The 24,194-nt window shown below is 32.9% G+C and overlaps 1 protein-coding gene and 2 long non-coding RNA genes across 5 annotated transcripts; 2 read left to right on the top strand and 1 right to left on the bottom strand.

The window, feature by feature from the left end:
• Window positions 1-5,551: 5,551 nt before the first annotated feature.
• Window positions 5,552-10,398, bottom strand: LOC139432509 (uncharacterized). Of its 2 annotated transcripts, XR_011642284.1 has the most exons (3): window positions 6,877-10,244; window positions 6,360-6,813; window positions 5,552-6,307 (listed from the first exon to the last, which is right to left on the bottom strand). It is a non-coding gene; the product is annotated as an uncharacterized lncRNA (long non-coding RNA). The 2 variants fall into 2 exon arrangements; XR_011642283.1 differs by having other exon boundaries at window positions 6,360-10,398.
• A 3,715-nt stretch (window positions 10,399-14,113) lies between these two features.
• LOC139432507 (uncharacterized) lies at window positions 14,114-15,273 on the top strand. Of its 2 annotated transcripts, none has more exons than XR_011642281.1 (3): window positions 14,114-14,575; window positions 14,633-14,821; window positions 14,948-15,273. It is a non-coding gene; the product is annotated as an uncharacterized lncRNA (long non-coding RNA). The 2 variants fall into 2 exon arrangements; XR_011642280.1 differs by having other exon boundaries at window positions 14,119-14,514; window positions 14,948-15,271.
• Window positions 15,274-16,453: 1,180 nt separating this feature from the next.
• LOC139432512 (uncharacterized) lies at window positions 16,454-19,383 on the top strand. Its single transcript, XM_071201201.1, has 3 exons — window positions 16,454-17,624; window positions 17,941-18,870; window positions 18,938-19,383. Exons 1-3 carry the CDS (start codon window positions 16,454-16,456, stop codon window positions 19,381-19,383), a joined length of 2,547 nt encoding a protein of 848 aa, XP_071057302.1.
• The last annotated feature ends 4,811 nt before the right edge of the window (window positions 19,384-24,194 follow it).

Below are 24,194 nucleotides of genomic sequence, written 5' to 3'. Positions count from 1 at the left end.
TGTGAGTTATGGATTATTTAAAATTAAAGTGATTTAATTAGAAGAAAAGAAAAAACCGTAGGAAAATCTTCTATATAAAGTAAGAAAATTTATTTTAAACTTTAATAAATTGCATTAAAAATTACGAAATTTATAGTTTTATTTTTTAACGATTCTTATACCATAATGTAACTCCCATGATGTGGGATTAATAGTAAGGTAAATTCACATTAAAAAATTTGCGATTTATTTATTATTTATGAGAAAAATTAAGAAAAATGAAATAACAGTTCAATGTATAGTACCGTGGACCTAGATTACTAGTCACTAGCAGTCACATACCCTCACTAGCAGTGAGCGACCAGCTAACTGGTGTGTTTAATTTTTTCTCTTAATTTGGTCAGGCTTAATTTTGATCATATTTTATAATGAATGAATTAAATGAATTTAATAAAATCTTTTTATTAAAGAGATTAAAAGATGTGTTTGCCGTTTTTAAGTGAACAAAATTTTTACATAATTTGTAGAAAAGCGAATAATAATGTTAATATGTTCAACACAAAAATGTTTCGGAAATTCCTAGAAACAGATTAATGATTCTGTTTGTCTGGAATAACATTATTTCATTTTTATGCCAAGAGAAGGTTTTGTAAATTGAAACAAATGCGTGAAGAAAAAAATTAAGACAAAAAATAATAATTATAATTAATATAAAAACAATATACAGTATGTCCCCGGATCGAGTTACAAAGAGGAAAAAAAATTTATTACTGATTTTTCAAACTTATCTCATCATAAATAATGCGTCGGATATGTTCAAACCACTAAACGAACTTTATATTCTAACTATAGAAGTTAACTAATTAACCCCATTTGTATGTAAAAATTATACTTTTCCTAAATTTCAAATTTTTCAAGTTCAATTTACAATAAGAAACCATAAAAGTTACAACTTATGTTAGTGAAAAATATAAGGACAAATCAAATTAAAATATGGCTAATTGAATAAAATATTTTAAATGTAAATTTATGTAATAACACACTATGTAAGTAATAATAGTATATTATTCAACAAGCGTATAATGGCGGCTGTTACCCACGAAGAAGAAGTTGCAACACGAGCGAGCGAAGCGAGCGAGTGTTGTAATCTGAGTGGGTAACATCCATTATACGCAAGTTGAATACTATACTTTATCTACAACTATTTAATTTTGAAAAAAAAATCAAAAAAACGAAAAAAAAATAAACATGATAGACATTTCAGACATAACCTCAATATAAGAAAGCTGTCATTTCTGTTAATATTTTATTTTTTGATTAGTAGGCAGTGTCAGAAGTGTGGAATAATGGCCTCATTATTCAACACTTTGTCTGTCATGGGTAATGAGTGTCATTACCCGTCAAAAATCAATTGTATAACGAATAGATAATTCAATAGTTGTAGATAAATATTATTTATTTGTAAGTGAACAAATCCTCATTCAAACAAATTCCCTCCCAATTCGGCACACATTTGAAGACGAGTTCTAAATTTTTTATAAGAAGTACGAATTTCCGCCTGTGGTAGAGATTCTATCGCTTTAATTATTCTTAGCTTTAATAGTTCTGCATCATCTTATAATGGTTCACTGTAAACAATTTGTTTCAATCATCCCCAAAAATAAAAATTCATAATTGTAAAATCAGAACTGCGTGCTGGCCATCAAATAGGACCATTTCGTTCAATCCATTTTTGACGAAATTGTAAATATAACCATTTGACACAATGCGTGAATGGTAAGCTGGGCAACTGTCTTGCTGAAAATACATTGACCGTATAAAATTTAAGGGTAATTGGATTTACATCGCTCCAATAACAACAATGTTGGGAAGAAACAATATCATTTCTTGAAAAGCTATCTGAAAAGCAGCGTCTTCTTCATTTAGTTTCTTTGTCTGCCTCTTTATGGATAATACAGAACCCGTTTCCAAATTTTTTTTCATCAGTTTGCGAGCCCCGCATGAAATATTCTTGTGTCCGGATATTTTTGCTGGAATTTTTGTATAACTACACGAAAACATGATTCACTAGTACCATATCACAGTACTAAATAAATTCTCTCTTTCACGGTTAACATCGCATGAAAAGACTTAATCTCACCAACATAAGTTGTAAGTTTTATGGTTTCTATCGTTACATATCATAAATTGAACTTCAATTTCAATTTTCAATTTAGAAAAAAGTCCAATTTTTACATAAAAATTGGAATAATTAGTTAGCTTTTATAGTTAGAGTATAAAATTCATGCGATTTAGTAGTTTGAACATATCCGACGCATTATTTATGCTGAGATAAGTTTGAAAAATCAGTAACAAAAATTTTTTTCCTCTTTGTAACTCGATCCGGGGACATACTGTATATTCATATTATTGTATATACAGGGTGTTTCGGTGACTCGGGGAACAAATTTAATTTAGTCACATATACTCGAGTGAAAATGATGACGATTCATGTAAAAAAAAAATAAGTAAGAGTCTTCAAATTTCAAAGATACAGGCCATCAAAGTGAGGAAAGTTTAACACATTTTTCCAAATGTCTTAAACACTATTTACAGTAAAGCGCTGAAATTTGGTACAGTATAAATCAATGTGTTGTAAAATCGTTAGGCAATTTATTAGTTGGTTCGGTCCTCGGGAACAATGCTATACAGGCTGTTCCTAAAGTTTGTTTGCTCAGAACTTTTTTATTCTATCATAACCCTACATTTATTTTTGCAGTTTCTAATAGTAAATTTAGTTTAGAAACTTTTATTACCCTTAGATAATATTGATAAAAATCACCGTTTTCGTGTTAAATGCAAAAATGTTGGGTTCCGATTTCAATAATAGCACTAAAAAAAAGAAATGTAAGTTTTTGAACATTTTCTTTAGAATTTTTTATTACTTGTCTTGTTATTTTATGTATTTTTTTTATTATTCCTGTTTGTGTTGTTGTTTTTTGTTTATTTTTTGTTGATTTTTAATTTATTGTTTTTGGATTCTTTTATTAAACCAACTAAAACAAATTAAAAATGTGATTTAGCTAAATCTACGCTTGGACATGTTGCAAACATAATAGTAATGACAGCTCAGTTCGATTTTCACTTGTCATTGCCAATTCAGATTCTTTATTTATTTTTTTTAGTGTTATTGGATTTGGAGTCTAACATTTTTGCATTTAATACGAAAACGATGGATTTTATCAATATTCTCTAAGAGTGATAAGTTTCTAAACTAAATTTACTATTAGAAATTGCAACTGCGTTACATCTTTTTGTCATATCTGCAAATTCAGATTCTCCACCAGATCTTGTACCAAAATTGTAACTGATGGGTTAACTACGTTCCCACCATGGTCTATTATCGCTTACGGGAGACAACTAAAAAATTAAATAGACAATAAATAACTTTTATTTATTGTACATCGACGTTTCTTTATTTCTACCTGTACACCCCCGGAACCTTTATGTTGCAAAAACCGCTCGTATTCATCTGCAACGTCTAAAAACATCCATTCGCAATCGTATCCCGATTATCCCACCTGTTCGTATTGAATTGGCATTGTGCCAGTGTGGCAAGGGCGAAAATTACAATAAATAAGCGTAACATCACTACATCGATAAGTTTTGATAAAAATGTTTACACTTTTCCTCAACTACTTTCAGTGGTATCAAATAAAATGAAGTTTCAGATAATCACCACTTCAACTTGATAGAAATATGATGAATAACATTTCAATTTCAAGTACTAAACATTTTTTAAAAGTTAATGATGTATTTTAAATAGAATCTCGAACAATAATTTTTTTACAAGGATAGGATTGAGGACTATTGAACCGACAATTATTTTTTCATATGTACATATGTTTCATATTGTATGAAAAAATAATTGTCGTTTCAATAGTCCTTAATCATATCCTGGAAATAAATTTATTGTTCGAGGTGTTAACGGGATTAAAGGAAAACATCTCCTGCTTAAGTTTAAATAGAATGCGAGTAATTATGTTTTTTTTTAATACAATAAAAATTCTTGTGTTATAGTATTCATAAGTATGAGTTAAAATTGATATAATTCATGTTACCAGTGGAGAAATGAATGGTCAAGAGAAAGCAAAAGTTTCAATGTACTTTAACTGGTTGAATAAATTTTATTTATAATTCGTCCGACTAGTTTCGCCTTACAGGCATCTTCAGGGACTCTACAGTGAAAAATATTTGTTTTACAATATTGTATTAATCCAAACTTAAACTATTCAAAAGTTAACAATAATGAATGAATTTTAATATTAATTACTTACACGTTAAAAGTTACATCCAGCTCTTCAAAAAATATTTATAAGATTGACAGATTATGTTGAAAAACATTTTATAATTCTGAAATATATTACAAATATCATTTAATCTTTAATTTATAAAGACGAACACGTTACAAATTAAAAATGGTTGAACTACGTCGTTGTTAAAAATGAAATGAAAACTCAACAAGCAAGTTATGCGAAACAAGAAAAATTCTTGTATCAGCCATAGTAGTATATTGTAGAAAGAGATATGGTTAGGTTTGAAATTTTGAAACTTGCAAGTAGGAAATTGTATTAAAAAATTGAAAAATTAATTATATGAAAAGTGAAATGTGAATTGAATTTTAAGCTTTAAATTTGTATGTTATGAAACATTATAAAAGCATTGTTATCAATGTACTGAGTATTTGTGTGAATTGTCATGAAAAGAAAAAAAATTCATAAGTAGTTTAACTTTGCCTTCTATAAATATACACCTCTATATTATGTATATACATAATGGGCACCAGTATTATAGAATATTGCGGCTCCATTATTTCGATACGGTTTTACCCTGCGTGAGTAAAGTTCTAGAAGGAAATATACCCTTCAATACGCTAAAAGCTTTCTAATGCTGATGTGCCTAGTAAAAGGTAATTTTCCGTCTATAACAAGGTTTAAATTAATACAATTTCGGCACGAGCAACTTGTTCGCTAGGAACTTTTATGAATACCGGTCGCTCCGCAGCACATATCCGCTACGATCTACAAAGCGATGAAAACTAGATAAAATTTTTTTACACTTAACTTATTTTACTGCAATATCTCATTTTATTTTTAACGCATGATTTTTTATTTATTTAATTGTTTTTGTAGCGTACACAGCCTACCTTCATATAGAAATTATAATTTATTATTATTAAAATCTTTGTAAATTCGTTGTAATATTTATTAAAATTACTACAACTCTTTATTGGTGACCCTGAACGAAGTTTTTTGAACCTGCAGCAAAAACCAACCTGAGTCCAACCCTATAACCCGACCGTTAACAACCACATCGCTCCAGACAACAGCATAGCAACAGCCCAGTTGTCCCAGACCCCTCCCAGTTGCCCCAATCAAGTTATCCCAATCCCTTCGCTGCTACTACTGCGTTTGAAAACTGCTTTGCAGCCCCTACTATCGACCCGTTATATTTTTCCTTTGGATTTGTGAAGGACGGTTTGTGTAAGGCTTTAGTTATTCTTTCTTAACTAAGAAAATTTAAACAAAAAAGCAGCGAATTACATTCTATATTCTTTATCAATTGTCATATTTGACATCCAACAGTTTTATTTTCATTATTAATATAATTTTTTACAATGGTGGATGCTACTATCGGCGACAATTTTGAATGAACATTACTACGAAATTTACTTTATCGCCTTTTTGGACTTCAAATCCAGCACTGTGGTTTACGATTATTGAATCACAATTCGTTTTGTCACGGCTGCAAAACGATAAAACAAAATATCATTTAGTTCTAACTCATCTACCAAACGATGTCATCACATTAATTTTAGGCGTTATTCAAAATCCCCCGGTAGATAATTTGTATTTGTCATTCAAAAAAATTTTGATTGACAGACTTTCTTTGAGTGAAGAAAGACGTCTCGATGACTTACTGTCAAATTCTCAAATGGGTGATCAAAAGCTGTCAGAATTTTATAGATCAATGTTGGCTACTGCCGGCGGTTCACAGGTAGTCAGCAGAAAATTGCTATTGAGGCTTTGGCAAAAAAGAATTCCGAAGGTGATATCAGTTGCTTTGTTATCTTCTGGCAAAAATGATGTTGCTGACCTTTTGTCAATTGCGGACAAAATATGGAAAGCTCTGCAACTTTCACCCAATCCAAGTTACATTCCCGAAATTCATAAAATTTCGTCTAATTCCTCTCTCGCGACTCGTTCCCAAGCATCTCTTCCAAGATATAACAGCATCTCTTCAAAACCTTTTAGTCACTATTCAAGCCTTATCCCAACGACTTTCGTCTCTAGAGGATAAAATGTCTTTAGTAAATTTCAAACGTGATGACAATAATATACCCCCCCAATGCTGTCGTAGTTGCCATCACTCCAGAAGTAGATCGCGCTCCTCATCCCAATATTCGTGTGGTAGGTCAAATTCCTCTGCGCCTTCTAATATATGTTGGTATCACCATAAATTCGCTGATAGGGCGGAGAAATGCCAAGGATCTTGGTGTAAATTTTTCACATCGTTCAACAATAAAACAAATAATTTGTCCCACCAAAAAAAACTAATACCCAGTTTCAATAGAAAACCATCTTTTTCCAAATTCAAAATTTCGCCAAAATGGGAATCCCAATTTTCGATCAATCCTACAAGTTCGCGTCTTTTCATTTTCGACAACCAAAATAATCTAAATTTTTTAATTGACACTGGAGCCGATGTTTCTGTATTACCTTTTAAATTTTATTCAAATCGAAAACAAGATACCATCTCTTTGCTTTCCGCTGCCAATGGTACAATAATTAAAACCTACGGCAAAAAACAACTAACAGTTTCATTAAATCTAAGAAGGAATTTTCCTTTCATTTTTACCATCGCCAATGTTAAAAACCCAATCATTGGCGCTGATTTCCTTCATAAATTCAATCTTTTAGTTGATATTGTATTGGTACTGATTATGGAAGAAATATATATATCGATGAATTAAAGTTCTTCTCAGGGTTCAATTGTGGATTCAGTTCAAAAGACCAACTTAATTTAAAAAAAAATAATAACTTAATAAATTGTTTAATTATTAATACGGGCTTAAATTTTATATCATGTGATGTTGTTAACTCGGACTGAATATTCTAAATCAAAATTAGATTCTCAAAAAATTTAATTTGTTAATGAACCAAAAAAAAATGAATTAAAGACTTATCTTAATTAGAATTTGTTTCTCCTTCAAACAATGGTTACTATGGACGCCTTTTATATCTCAACTTAAATCCTTGGTGATTTCACACGTTGGCGCTAGGTGTTCAATTCCAAATCGGTCGTATTAATTTTATTCTTCCTTTTTGTATCCTGATTATTGTCTCAGTTAATGTTTTAAAGGTTCACGAATTTTTAATACACTTGATTAAATTAGTCTTTTTTTTTAAGTTCTAGTTTTTTTTTTATATTTAAACTCACATTAAGATATTTCTTCTTCTCCTTCACTCGGGTTATGTTCTTGTTTTTAGTCTCTTTTCATTGTCGAATGCGTTCACAACAAAACGATGCTTTGTTTTCAACGTTTCAACTCTGATTGTTTGTTATTTTTTTAAGCGTCGGTTCTTCAATTTTTTTATGAAAATGCATAGCGACTAAGTTCTGGCAATCTTAGATTATTCCAAAAATAATTCAAATTTATTTTTACAAGATACGTCAAAAGATAATTTATGTAGAATTTCGGAATGACAAACAATGTCAATCAAAATATTTTAAATATGTTTTCCTTTTTGTTTTTCCAAAAATGATGGTTATCGATGATATTGTATCGATTTGTTGTTTAAATTTCTTCAATTTCAGGAACAATATGGTTTTAAATAAGTCTTTATCATTATCGGTAAATTTTGAAAATAAGATTTTGGAATGGATATGGATATGGATTACTACAATATTAAAAACAAGCGATTAGTTGATTCAACAACAAAATTATTTTCAATCGGTTCTATTGTCAATACTAATACACCAACCCCAAAAAACTTTTCTATTGAAACTGCATATACAAAACTTCTCAACAAATACCCAAACTTGACATCTACACCAGATTTTTCAACACCTGTTCAACACACAACCACTCACAAGATTTTAACAAATTTACACCTTCCTTTTTGTCGTCCCAGGAGATTAGATTCACAAAAATACAATATTGCCAAAAAAGAATTCGAGTACATGGTTTCTATTAGAATTTGCAGGCCCTCTTCTTCCTCTACGGCATCCGCTTTACACATGGTTCCGAAAAAAGACTCTGACGATTGGCGACCATGTGGCGATTACCGACACTTGAATAATGTCACAGTCCCTGACCGGTACCCCTTACCACATATTCAAGATTTTAACCTCCATTTACATGGATGTAAAAATTTTTCAAAAATAGACTTGGTGAGGGCTTATCATCAGATACCTATAGAAGAAGAAGACATCCCCAAAACCGCAATAACAACACCTTTCGGTTTCGATTTATTAACGAAGTGCTTTCTGGGCTGCATTTCCTCTTTGTTTACCTAGACGACATCCTCGTTGCCAGTAAAAGCGAGGAAGAGCGTTACAAACATTTAGAACAATCAACCTTCGAAATGTGTATTTGGTGTAACTTCTCTAAATTTTCTAAGTCATCAAATTTCTGCCGAAGGAATCCGACCTTCTCAGTCCAGGATTACCGCAATTTCGGAATTTCCAACTCCAACAACATTGAAACAATTGCAATGGTTTTTAGGAATGATAAATTTCTATCATAGGTTCATTCCTAACATTTCCAACATTTAGGGTCCTCTATATAATTTATCGAATACCCTATATTCCAAGAAACAGAAATTAATATCAACTTGGTCGACTGAACACGACATTTCTTTTACAACATCTAAAAATGAACTAGCTAAATCTGCCATCCTTGCTCATCCATCACCCCAAGCTATGCTTTCTTTAACAACGGATGCCTCAAATAGTGCCATGGGAGCAGTTCTTGCTCATACTTCAGACAACGAAACACGACCTTTAGCTTTCTTTTCTAAAAAATTAACTCCAAGCCAGATTAATTATTCTACTTTTGACAGACAACTTTTAGCGATTTATTCCGCGATAAATTTCTTTAAACATTTTCTACATGGAAATCAATTCGTTGTTTTCACTGATCACAAACCTTTAATTAATTCAATATTTTCAAAAACCGAAAAAACTCCTCGACAAATTCGTTATCTGAGTTATATCACCCAGTTCACATCTGAACTTAAATATATTAAAGGAGATTCGAATGTTGTGGCAGATACTTTGTCACGCATCAATGTTGAATCCCTTAATTGCGATTATCCAGATTTAAAATCTATTAAAATTGCCCAAGACCAGGATATACAATTAACGCACTTACTCAATAAACAATTTTCCAACAAACATTTACGCAATTTTCATTTATCTCAGCAAAAAAATTGAAGAATCAGATTTTAAACTTTGGTGCGAAATATCTTCACCATTGCCAAAAATTTACGTGCCAGATAAATTTAGAAAAATCATTTACCAGAAATTTCACAATATTTCACATTCCGGAATACGTGCAACTGTTCATAACCTTAAATCCCGTTTCTATTGGCCACATATGTCAAAAGATATTCAGTGGTGGACAAAGACATGTTTACCATGCCAACGAGCCAAAGTGAACAAATATACAAAATCACTTATCCAAAAAATCCCTATACCAAGTGGCAGATTTGATCACGTTTATATCGACTTAGTTGGCCCTCTTACACCTTCTAAAGGCTATACTAAGTACGTATAGCCTTTAGACCTCACTGCAATTGACCGGTTCACTCGAAATATTGCAAATAATAAGTTAGTTACTTTTTGTGTCTGATCGCCGCACCCACTAATCCTACCGTATTGTCAGCAGTTTTTGCGATCAAAAACTCCGCCTAGCGTTTATCAAAATGAAGGCATGCAATCTTCACTTACTCCTCGTTACGAAGGCCCTTTTAAAATTCTTAAAAGGCTACGAACGACATTCTTAATTTCAAAAAATAATAAGGACTTACCTATAAATATAAATCGTTTAAAACCCGCATTTTTACTTAATGACAAGTCAAATAACTGCCATAGTAACGACGCATTGTCTACCAAAACACAATTCAAAGTTCGCTTTAATTTTTCTTGCTAACTTATCTTTTATTTTCGTACTTTTAATATTGCTTTTTACGTTTGGTTTTCTTGTGAAAGGGGGAGTAACTGTAGAGTACAGAGCCTACCTTCACATAGAAATTATAACTTTTATCAAATTACCTTATTATCATAAATTACCTATGTTACCATTTTTGTTGATTTCGATGTAAATATTATTCGATTATAAGCAATCAACCAGACAACACGTCTGTCTTTGTATTTTAATTTTTAAAATAGTTTTAATTATAAAATTACTACAACTCTTTAGTTTTGAATAAACGTTGAAATAAGCAGAGTTGAAATCAAACAAATGCAACAAGGAGATTTATAGAAATTATGAAATAATTTCAGGCACACGAAAACTAGATTAAATTTGCTTTAAAATCCATTTTGTCTCATTGCAATATCTTAATCGGTTCTTAAGATACGATTTTTTAAATTTCTTACTTTGTGAATATAGAAAAATTGTCTTGTATTGGTATTGTAATATAATAAGTACCGCGTGTCCCATCGGTTGTAGTTAAATTCACACCAAAAAATTTGCGATTTATTCATTATTTACGACAAAAATTATGACAAATTAAATGACAGTTAAATTTATGATACCGTGGACCGAGACTACTACCCCTGCCGGTTGGTTAATAAACCGAGCGACCAGCTCACTGGTGTGTACGATTTTTTCTCTTAACCTGGTGAGGCTTAATTTTGAACTTATTTAATAATGAATGTAGCTTCTTTTTAATTTAATATTTTCAAATTGGTGTTATTCAAGAACTTAACTCGAAAAAAAAAACAATAATAGCCGCTTAAAATATTTTAAATTTATTTGAGCAGACTGTAATTTTATTAGCAGCAAAGATAGATTTTTATCCAAAATACATAGGTGAAATAATTTATCTCTAGATTTTTTTTTGATCATTAATTTATCTCAAATTAAAAGAAGTATTTAAATTTTTATTTTAAAATATTGCATTTTCGTTCGTTCTTGAGTATAAGCTGCTAGATATGTTCTTTCCTGTCTATTTCTAGCATATAACATTAGTAGTACTGTCTCGTTCTCCCAATTTTTATGGATTCCACGTGAACGTTTTTTGAAACCTAAATTGTTTTTGGGACAACTAATCCTCAGAATCAAAAATAAATAAAATATGGGGCTAATCAATTTTAATTAAAAATAGAATAAGCCAATAAAAAAATTACTTAACGGCCGTATTGGGCAGTTGTACAACAAAGATTGTGACGTGGCTATTGAGCATCAGAACTCTTTTATTTTTTGTATCGACGGTTATTATTATTTTTTATTGTTGTTAACACAGTATTTTAACTATTAACAAAATAAATCTTTGTTTTATTTCAGAAGATATTATACATTTCTCATATGTATTAATGTCCGTACCAGTAAATGCAACAAGTAATATGTATGTTTTTCGCACTTTTTCTTCCATTGTGGCAATTGTTTTATAACTTTATTTTAGCAAAAGCCAGCATGGCTATTTTAGTTGCCTTTGCTAAAAGAATAGTTGGCTTGTTTAGTGCTACAGGATTTTGAAAATTATAGTTTTTATAAAATATTTAAATAACATTAGGATCACATAGTTCATTTTCACTTATATGTTTATCAACACATTCACCACATTTAAACTGTTTATACATTTTTTGCTTAGGTATCCTGCCATATAGGTTACTTCCAAACTGATACCACCATAAACAGTGTCAGCCTCCTCAGTATCGGTACTGTCTGAAGATGATGTTGCCCTATCAGAACTGTTGTTTTCATTTTCTTCTATTAAAAATTCATTAAAACTAAGCACGTTTTGATCATATGCGCCATCATCTTCACAGTTCGATGTTTTCGGTGGTTTCATTAAATTCATAATGGAATTTGATTTAAAAGCAACTTAAAAAGATCGCACTATTGGATTTTTTCTTGTCTATATATTGAAAATTGGTTTTCTAAGATGTCTTGGTTTAGTCTTGCTGTCAACAGAAAGGGGTAACCTTTTTTACATTATATTTCAAAAATCATTTTTTCGGCATTTATGGTTAAAAGGAAACCATCAAAGCGTGGTGGTCTGGCATGAGAATATCTTCTTTTCACACCAGAGAGCCAAACCGCCTTTCATAGATCCTTGAAAATTTCATATGCTTTTTCTAAGGCTTGGCTATGTAAATTATCTCTAGAAAGAGATCTCCTATATAATGCTTTTCCATATAATTTTCTGCTATTTAATGCATCAAATGAAAATAAATAAATGAAGCAGTGGCTTCGCCTGTGTTTGATTTTAATTGATCCTTTGCCGTCCTTATCGTAGCTGAAACATAGTGGCTGAATAACTGTGCCGCTAACCTTACATTCATCTTTTGAAAGGAATTAGGACAAAGATAAACGCCAGTTTTGCGTGGCAGTGCTTTTCCCGTTAAGCTGCTTTTGTCTAGCCGCCTATAAGTGTGAATAATATCTTTGAAGCATATGCGGTCTTTTTTATAAACAGTCACTATTCATTAAGTTATTTCGAACACTTTTCAATAAATGGGGAAAATCATACAAGGCAATATATTTAGAATCTTCAATTGTAAAGTACGGCTTATTTACAGTGACACCCAAGCTTGTAAATAGTTTTTGGTTGGTCGTGTATTGATCGCACACAATGCCGATAGGTTTTAGACAAAGTATCTTCAACTTCTAAAGAGTGGTTTCTAGTATTAACTGCAGTTGTTCTGCTCGTACACCATTGTGGCTAACAATAAGATAGAAACTTATATGTCTTTTCTAAGAAGACTATAAGTCTTTGACTATGAAAACTAATAGAAAAAATTAATTAATCGGATTTTCGGTCAGCAGAATTAAAAATAAAACAATTTTTTTAAAATAGCTAATATTTCGATTATTGATTACAATCTTCTTCAGAGAATTTTATTACTGTCATTCCGTTGGATTTGGTTGATCATTGTTCATGGGACAAAGACACCTTTTTGCTTGGCTTGAAATTTATCTTTGATATTTCAATTTTCACCTTTGATAATGTAATTTACCATCAAATAGAGAGCACACCTATGGGCTCGAAAATATCGCCGGTTCTGGCTCTGATGGTGACGGATTTCGCGTTGGATGAGATTTTGGTTAATAACAACTCGGATTTTCGCAAATTTTCGGAGTTTTATCAAAAAGTATGTTGATGATTTGATCATTGGAATACATAAAGATGATATAGATTCAACGTAGAATTTGTTTAACAGTTTTCATCCGAGCATTCAGTTCACAATTGAGATCGAAAAAGAAAACTGTATTTCTTTCTTAGACACGAAAATGATAAGAAATGAAAATAACATCATTCAATTTGACTGGTTTGTCAAACCAACGTACTCGGGACGCTACTTGAATTACTTCTCAAAACTAATACCAAATTATTATTTATTGTCTTAAAAGATGGTAATGTACTGTATTATTTTATTATGTTCGATTTAAATTAATTATATAAACCAAATTTTTTACAAATAAATCACACAGAAAACATATAACAATTATTTAATTCATATAAGGAAATTTTCTTCGGTTTTATCACCCAAATTGTAAATGGTAGAAATTAATGAAATCGTACTTTACGGTGATATAAATTTATTCGCTCAACCGGTTTCGATATTTTACAATATCATCATCAGGAGTTCGTCGGGCATGGTGTTTTAAAAACAGATTAAGAATGTTGGTATCATTATAACACCAGCTGTAAACGATCAATTATTCACACAAGTATGTTGTTAAACCAATCAACAAACCAATGAAAAATTGAAAAATGAAAAACAACTTGTGACCGGTAAATTATAAGAGTAAGCATGTTACTCACACATGCTTACTCTCGCTTAATTATTTAATTGGATAACAACGAACATAAATACATTTTTTTTTTAAATTAAAGAACATGAATCTCAGGGACAAAAGAAAAAGAATAAAACGCAAGTTCATGGAGGCATCTATAACTAAATTTTTAAATTTACGAACTAAATATAAAATAGAGCATAAAGAAATCTGTGCAAGAAAGAGGTAACTCCTTTATAAGAGTGTTGAAATTGACAAAGCTTATACGCGTTAATTTATAAGGGTCTTATAAGATTAATTTTTTTTTTATTTTAATCGCGAGGGTTATAAAAATTAAAGAGTTCGATAAAAGGAAATTATGTTCACTTAACTTGTTTCCGGAGGTGTGACATGTCAGTTAAAAATGGTTGGTTGACCTTGGTCTTGCGGGATGGATGTTATTCGGTGTTAGAAGTTTAGGATTCTCGGGAAATTTAGTTCTCGGGTCCTTCGGGAACAGGATGGAACATTGGACTCGATCTCAGGTATGGTTTCGATTTCTTCGAAGATAATTTAGAAACACTTGTTTACTTTTACTAGATAAAAGTAAATTGAGTTGTCAAAAAAAAATTCTAAGTTCAAATTTAGGTTAGAAATTTTTAGGTTAAATTGACGTAGATTCGACAACGCTTCGCTCTAACCAAAATTGAACTATATCTCGGTGTCAAATTTGCGCGGCCTTATATACCCTTTTTGGACAAAGGCTTCTTGGATATCCGAATATGATCGCCTCAGTTTGAATCTGGGCTCTCTGATTGGTTGATAAAATGGCGGGAATTATAAATTACACAGGTTAGCCAAAATGATTGAATTTTTTAAAGAAAATAACTTTCAACTTTGAAAATATTTGAAATTATTAATAAACTTTAAATTTGATTAAGATTTTGTAATTTTGTAGCTAATTTTTCGTTCTTTTAGATAATCGCGCTTTCGGGTGTCAAATTCCTTCGAGAAATTTGTAATTTGATGTTAAAGTTTGGAAAGAAAAAAAAATGGAATTTAATATATAAAATGATTCAGAAATGGATGAAATTGCGGCCTAAGGGCTAAATCGACACGATCTATCGATCTCGCATGGTTTTAGAATCGAAAATCGTCTGAAAAGTTGCCAAAATCAATACCTGTCAAAATGTAAATGTCAAAGTCAAAATTTGAAGGTCATAGACTTCAATGAATTACCTTTTTCTTGCACATCGTCTTAATTTTTCTTAAAACTAAATGAAAATCATAACAAAACTAACTACTTATAGTCTAATCCAATATAGTAAATTTCTTAAATTTAATTAATCTTTTTTCTGTTTCTTCGGAAACAGGGATTTTATTACAGTACCAATTTTCATGGTCATATTGCAAGAGAAAACGAGAGAAAAAAGAGAAAAAAATATTAGAGAAAAGCGAAAATAAAATATTAACTTTAATCATCTGTATTTTCGTTATTATTAACAATTGGACTAACATAAATTGGGTTAAATCGTAATAATTTAATGTAAGGAATTCACTGTTCCTCTGTATCCCATTAGTAACGGACCAGCCGTTGTATATAACAATATAGGTAGATACAATTAAATAAAATCGCAGTATATCATAAAATACTTCATCCTTATTAATAGCGATCGGTATACGAAAAAAAGAGAACTTAATTTTTTTTTTTTTTTTCTTTGCTATATTTCGAAACTAATTGTTTCTTCTACAGGGAAAAAACTGTGAACAAATGTATCAAAATTAACACTCAAACTAGCAATGGCTTACATAAAAAGGAAGAAACGTACAGGTTAGTTGATAAGCGGCACGATTGCGGAACATTTCAACGGTCCACCAAGAAACCGATCGCTACACCCAATAACCTTATCATATTTGTCAATTTTTGCGATCAAAAAAACTCCATCTAACTTATTCCATATTATATGAGTCATATTACTTTAATTGCCAGGCGTTTACTACACACCGTTTGCAATCTTTAGAAGTAGCATTTTTTGGCCATCTATAAACTTATTTCACTAAGGCCCAGGAAACATTTAGTGTTTGATATCTGTTAAAAAAGCAAGTGATCCAATTTAGATAATCAGTTTCTTTATTTGAACCGATGACTAAATTTCTTTAGATTAATTTTTCATTACTTAGTAACTTTCTTTATCAATTACATCATTTTTAATAAAGTGTTTATGTATCTCTATACACATGTGTTAGCGGTTTCGACATCCAGAGCCATCTACATATATTACCCCAATAAGTCGAACCGACCGGGGCAACTTGAGCAGTTGGGTAAGATAGACGTGTTAAGTCGTGCCACACGACGCAACGATGTTTTTACCGTTTTGTAGTTAACAGTATTATTGACAATTGATTAAATGTTTCAAATTAAACGTGAATGACTTTTATATCTTAAAAACCTAACAGTGCAAAAATCGAGAACGTATATGGGAGATGACTGATAAACAAAGTTCGGTAGACGCAACGAAGCAAAACAAAAAAATTAACGACGGTGAAGAATTACCAGGTGCTTCTTCGACACAATTTGAAGTTTTAGACGCAACGGGACCAGATAGAAGCTATTTAGCATGGGAAAGACGACTACTAGAGCAAGAGAGGGAGCTACTTCGTCGCGAAAGAGAACTTTTAGAGAGAGAGCGGTTGAACAGCGGTTTGAATTTGAACAACGCGCAGTGTTACGATGTGTCACAACGTGTTTTGCCAGAGTTTAACCCAGGAAAATCTATAGGATTGACGGCGCCACAATGGATAAAAAAGGTAGAAAATTTAGCTATTTTGTTCAAATGGGATGATCGTACGCTACTTTATAAAGCTATTTCGAAGTTAAATGGGGGTGCTAAACTATGGTTTGACGACATTGAACATGATGTAAAGATCTGGGAAAAATTTAAACGAGAATTATTGAAAGGTTTTCCTATTTTAATCGATGATTCTGATATTCATTTTGAACTCACACGTCGTAAGAAGCGCTCGGACGAAACATACGAGAATTACGTGTACGGCATGAAATCTATTGCTTTAAAGGGTTCGATAAGCGAACAAAGCTTAATTAAGTATATAATAGCCGGTATACAAGATCGCGATTTAGGAAGAATGTTAGCTATAAACGCGATATATGATGTCGATACTGATCTATTAGAGCGAATTAAAAGATATGAGAGCACGACGCGCTATTTATCTAGCAAAACTGTACATCCAGCTACCACGAATATAAGATCTGATCAAACATCCGCGATTCCGAAAGATCGTACGGCCGATAAATGTTACAATTGTCAGGAAACTGGCCATATTTCTAAAAATTGTCCTAAACCACAACGTAGACCAAGATGTTTCACCTGTGTACGTACAGGACATATAGCTAAGAATTGTCCATCGAATAGAACAAAAGGAGATCACGCTATCCCTCAAAATGTAAACAAAATGGGTGTTTTACAGCCACTGAAGGACGAATATCATAAATATGTGAAAATTGATAGCGTGGAGGTCGTAGCTTTTAACGACTTAGGAAGCGATATTGTAACCGTAAGAAAATCATGCTCAGATGAGCTAAAAATTCCGTACATACCCCACAGACTTGGTTTAAAAGGATTTGGAGAAGGGAAATGTTAGACACTAGGCCGTCGAATATCAGTCCTAGAAGTGGATACGCACATTGTATTGAAGTGGAAATCTTTATTGTGCCAGACAAAGCCCAGGAAGACGTGATGATCATTGGAAGAAGTGCACTTGATCAACCCGGAATAAAGGTGACTTAGCGTGCATATAAAACTATGACAACAATTTCGTTGTTTTGGTAGTATTGTCGCTATTATCGCTTATCGCAGCTCCAACGTAAACACACCCTAATGAAGAAAATACCTTAACCATAGAAAGAGTTGCCAGAATTGAACGAAAAAATACTACACCTGATTTACATGAAGATGAAGAACGAGTAGAGATCGAGCAAAAGGAAGAACGAAATGATATGGAAGAGGAGGATGACCAAATCACGGAAACAATATCTGAAGACGAAATGTGCCTTAACGCGAGTCTTAAAAGTGACGAAAAAGCTGAACTGAAAACACTATTGCTTAAAAATAAAAAGAGTTTCGCGAGTAGTTTCGATGAAATTGGACTAACTAACTTAACCGCGATGAACATCAAACTCACAACTAATGAACCAGTGATGTGCCGACCGTATAGACTGCCGTATTCTCAACGTGAGATAGTGAAGAAAACCGTAGATGAATTACTACGCGCGCGAATAGTTCGGGAATCAAATTCTGAATACGCGAGTCCAGTGATTTTAGTGACAGGTGGCGAACGAATGTGCATAGATTACCGCAAGTTAAATTCAGTGACCCAAAAGGAATATACGCCGGTTGCAAGTATTGACGAACAGTTAGACAAATTATCCGGAAATAAGTATTTTACGACATTACACTGTCGATGTGGATATAACCAGGTTCCCATCACCCCAGAGAGCATACGTTACACAGCATTTGTGGCTACCGAAGGACAGTACGAGTTCAAGCGTATGCCATTTGGTCTTGTCAACGCACCTAGTGTATTCACCAGACTTATGGGTATGATGGCTAAAAGAATTGGAACCGACGTGGTCGCCGTGTACATGGATGATATTATGATCCCAAGCAAAACCGTACAAGAAGGATTAAGCAAGCTGAAGAAAGTGTTATGCGTACTGCGAGAAGAAGGTCTAACCCTCAACTTAAGAAAATGCCAGTTTTTAATGGAATCAGTGGAGTACTTAGGATTCGAAATCAACGCAGCTGGAGTAAAACCAGGAAACACGAAAATAGATGCCGTGAAGAATTTCCAACGACCCACATCCGTCGACATCAGTCCGAGAAGTCAGACAGTTTCTGGGATTGGCCGGTTTCTTTCGATGATTCATCCAACATTATTCACTAATCACAGAACCCTTGACCCGATTGACGCAGAAGACAGCAGCATGGGAGTGGTCCGATTCGCAAGATAAAGCCTTCACAGAAATCAAGCTAGAATTGTCGAAACAACCAGTACTTGCCTTATACGACCCGAACGCTGAGCTCGAAGTCCACACGGATGCCTGTAAAATCGGATTGGGAGCAATACTTTTCCAACGCAACAACGCAGAACCATTGACAGTCGTATCGTATTACAGTCGTCGGACCTCTACCGCAGAACAAAATTATCATAGGTATGAGTTAGAAGCTCTAGCGGTGGTTGAAGCCATAGAACGATTCCGCATGTACGTGCTTGGAAGAAGATTTCGAGTGATAACGGATTGTAATTCCCTTAAAACCATAATTAAAAAGAAAGACATAACTCCAAGAATCGGACGCTTAAAAGCTGCCACGACGATATGGGACACTACGGTTTAGAGAAGGTGATGCGTGAGTTAAGATAGCACTACTGGTTCCCGAAGATGACGAAGGTTGTAAAAGGGTACCTGAGCGCGTGTGTGGAATGTGCCTACCACAAATTGAAAGGTGGAAAACAAGAAGCGACACTGCACAACATTGACCGAGAAAACATGCACGTTTTGGTGTATGTAGACAATTTCACAAAGTATATTTACCTAAAGCCTCTAAGAGACACGAAAACAAAGAATGTAATACAAGCGTTAGAAGATATTACCGGTAATTTCTGACCTCCGAAAAGAATTAATCACCGACCGAGGAACGGCATTCACAGCCAAGTGCTTTAAAGAATACTGCGAAGAGAACGACATTACCCATATCAAAAACGCCACAGCAACGCCAAGAGCGAACGGGCAAATAGAGCGTAAAGATTGGGATATTCACCTGCGTAACATTCAATATGCCCTGAACACGATGTTCAACAAAACCACTGGAAAGTCAGCGCACGAACTACTATTCAGTTATCATCCACGAAACGCGTTGCAGAACAAACTACTTCTGGCCCTAGCACCCGAAGACGAAGAGGTTGTTGATATTCAACAGAACCGAATAGACGCCCTCCAGAAGATACAGACAGGTACAGGCCGAACAGAAGAGGTATTTCGACGTTCGTCATCGACCCCCGCGACCATATAACCCTGGAGATTTAGTGCTCGTGAGAAAAGAAACGTCCGCTACAGGAGAACCACGGAAGTTGCTGCAAGCATACAAAGGCCCATACCTAGTGGTCAAGAACCTTGGAAACGATCGTTACCTACTGGGCGATATTCCAGGAGCAGAGCGAACCCAGCGCAGCTTCTCTTCTGTGTTTGCAGCCGATCGCATGAAGCTATGGTGTGTCCCTTTCGACCCACAAGGAATCGCGGACGATTCCGAGGGTAGCGAAGCCGAATGTTAGCGGTTTCGACATCCAGAACCATCTACATATATTACCCCAATAAGTCGAACCGACCGGGGCAACTTGAGCAGTTGGGTTGTAAAGATAGACGTGTTAAGTCGTGCCACGCGACGCAACGATGTTTTTACCGTTTTGTATTTAACAGTATTATTGACAGTTGATTAAATGTTTCAAATTAAACGTGAATGACTTTTATATTTTAAAAACCTAACACTTGTATATCGGAAAATGTCAGAGGTCTTTATTCGGTAACCTTTCCCTAAGAAAGTTATGATACCGTAAACCAGGGGTGAGCAACCTTCTTAATCAACGGGCCAATTTAAATTTTAAAATTTTTTGGCGGGCCGCACATCAAGTAACACTTATTAATAATTTACAAAACTTTATTTATAATAAACATTAGGATAAAAAAATATAGAATTTTAAAAAAAGTAAAGATTTCATATATAAATTTTAATGCAAAATAAAAACGAATAAGAAAAGAACAGAAAAACGAATTTACTTGAAATTTTTAATGAGAAATTTGGTACTGTTTTTTCGATACAAGCTGATCAATATTAGCCGGAATTAATGAGGTAGCTACACGTACGCAGCTTTCTAATCATGCATCACTCATTCTTGATCGATGGTCAGTTTTAATTAATTTCATCGTTGAAAATAATTGTTCGCAAACATACGTACTTCCGAACAGAGACATCATTTGGTTTGCATTTTTCGTCAAAAGCGGCAATTTCTCAGGGCTGACATAAGATTTATAAAAATTTTCGATGTTTACTGACAAAAATACATTTTTTAAATCGGTATTATTCTGCATGTCAACCACTTCCATTCGACAGCCTTCGAGAATTGTATCCACATCGATATTAAATGGCGAGGAAAACATTTTCATGGAAACCGCTGTCTTCTCAGCTTTGAACATTTGGAATCGTAATTGAAATTCGTTGATTAAAATGTTTATATATTGTGCGTATTTTTGAGAAGTAGTAACGTTTTCTTTTTCTAAATGTGGAAAGTGAGACACATTATTCTGCAAAAGATGCTGTTTCCACAATTTAAATTTGCGCTCAAAGCCCTGAATTTTGTCATACAAATTGTGAATAAACTGTCCTTTGCCTTGAAGTTTCACATTAAGATCATTGAGATGCTGAGTCATGTCGATAAGAAACCCAAAATCGCACTGTTCATATCCAAGAACGATTGTATTTCGCTTTTTAAGTTGTTTACTCTTTTTGACATTGCACCTCTACTAAGCCAACGTACTACTTCTATTGATTACTTTCATTATTGGTACTGTGACATTTGGCAAACTCAATCTTTTCGCACATAAAATTTTCTGGTGAATTATACGGTGGTTAACGAATATTTCCCTTGACATTGCTCGTGCTCCATCTGCCGATATACCAATAATCTTTGCTAATAAAATTGAAAAATTTTCCAACACAGACTTTAGTTCATCGTACAGGTCTTGGCCGGTTGTAGTTCCTTTCATTGGAATCAGTGAACACAATTCATCAGTAATATTAAATTTGGTGTCAATACCACGTAAAAATATAGCCAGTTGTGCTGTATTGCCAATATCGCAACTCTCATCAAGTGCCAAAGAACAGTATTCAAATTTTGCAATGCGTTCACGAAGCGTTGTTGCTATGTTCTCGGACACGTCTTCAATTCTCTTTGCAATAGTGAATTTTGATAAACTAATGTTTGAAATAATATTTATTTTGTCAGGAAATGCTATTCAGTCAAACATTCTTTTATCATCTCTCCCTCCGCAAAGGGTTTCATTTTTTTTGCCAGTATTTGACTGACAACAAAACTAACCTTTACTGCCATATTTGATAAAATAGCTTGATTTTAAAAAATAACCTGTTGTTTTACCAAGTTTTTCTCTATTTGATTAAACTTATCCATCCGGAGTTGTCCTGTTAAGTTTTTATATTGTTGTTCATGTTTTGTGTCGTAATGCCTTTTTATGTTATATTCTTTTAATGTCGACACAGTCTCTGAGCATATTAAGCATACAGCCTTACCTTTGACGAAACTGAAAAAATTATCAATTTTCCGCTTTTCTTGAAAATGTCTGTGCTCATCCGCAACCTTCCGTTTTTTTGTTTGTTTTTCCGACATGCTATTATGGATTAAAAATTTGAAAGTAAAAAAACTCTAATATTACCTTTTTGACAATAATATTGCACTCACGTCTTTCAAGAAATACAAGAATTGCTAAAACTGCTAGTTAAAAGCATATCAGTCTGACTGATTGTGTGACAAGTCACAAAAAATTGTTTCGGTTTAGTATGTACTACCATTTTGTTATAATTAATTTTATAACAATATATGATGGGAGAAAGTCGATAAAATAAATTCAATTTTAGAAATGCTTGGCGGGCCGCGTGTACGGTTACGTAGTATTACAAAAAAAATGCTTGTGCAATCAAATGATCGCTTGCAATTAAAATTCTGCATAAAGGGAAAAATTTTCTATCGATTCTATGTGCTGTTAGAGGTCTGTTCGTGTCATATAAAAATGTTATTATCATAAATGTGCCTGCAGAATAAAATGATTTTAAAATCTCGCCATAAATTTTGTTATGTATCGACAGAAAAAGCAGAACATTTCCAATATAATTGATACTCCTTAAAACTATTGAAAAGTGGATGTGATAGTTGATAATTAATTGGTGAAAAGTATATAATAAATTTTCTTATTATGCCCTATATTCTATTATTGTTTTCTATTATTCACAAATTCTTAAATTTAAGTAAGGAAATTACAATAATTACCAGCATTGCGATTGTACTCATAAGTTTATATCTCAAAAGCTAAAAACAATATTTTGAAACGGACTCCTTTATTGAAAAGTACATACTTTAATTGGTACTTGGTGAAAATTGCATTACAATTTTTCATCTATTCTATTATGTACAAATTTTTTAAGTTGAGCTGGGATATTGGGAAATATACGAAAATATCGATTTAATACCCCAAAAATAATAAATACGCCCTTCCACTACTACCTGCTAGGGGTGGTAATCAATATGCTGAAAAATGCATATGACGATTCAATCCACAATTTCAACAGGGTGTTGAAAGTTAAATTCTTATTTCGAAATTTCTTGATAATTTTGAAACTGTTTGTACTATTAACATAAAATTTGGTAGTTTATGTTTTCGAGCATGAGAAATAAGAATTTGAGACTTATTTTGCTATTGCTCGTAGAGGGCGCTAGATACATAGTGCTCGTTCGATAAATCTAGACATGACTATTTTGTCAGTTGAGGTATGGTGAGTTAAAACCACAATCCTGAAAGAGCTTTCAATTCCACACAAAAAAGGTAGTCTTGCTTAAATTGTCTAATAGAAAAAATTAATTAATCGGATCTTCGGTCAGCAGGATTAAAAGTAAAACAACTTTTTTCAAATAGCTAATATTTCAATTGTTCATTACAACATTCTTCAGATATAACTAACTACAACATTACCAACACCTTTCAATTTGTGGATGAATTTAGGGGCTATAGCCTTCCTCGGGATCATATTTTAATATTTTTAGATGTTGTTAGCCTTTTTACTGTCATTCCGTTGGTTTTGCTCGACACAATTGTGGAGGAAAAATGGCATTTAATTGCTAATCATTGTTCATGGGACAAAGACATCTTTTTGCTTGGCTTAAAATTTATCTTTGATACTTCAATTTTCACCTTTGATAATGTAATTTACCATCAAATAGAGGGCACCCCTATGGGCTCTAAAATATCGCCGGTTCTGGCTCTGATGGTGATGGATTTCGCGTTGGATGAGATTTTGGTTAATAACAACTCGGGTTTTCGCACCAGTTTTATCACAAAGTATGTTGATGATTTGATCATTGG

This window comes from Onthophagus taurus, unplaced genomic scaffold (genome assembly GCF_036711975.1).
Source record: "Onthophagus taurus isolate NC unplaced genomic scaffold, IU_Otau_3.0 ScKx7SY_20, whole genome shotgun sequence".
In the NCBI taxonomy this organism is placed as follows: domain Eukaryota; kingdom Metazoa; phylum Arthropoda; class Insecta; order Coleoptera; family Scarabaeidae; genus Onthophagus; species Onthophagus taurus.
This window is presented reverse-complemented; position numbering and strand designations above follow the sequence as displayed.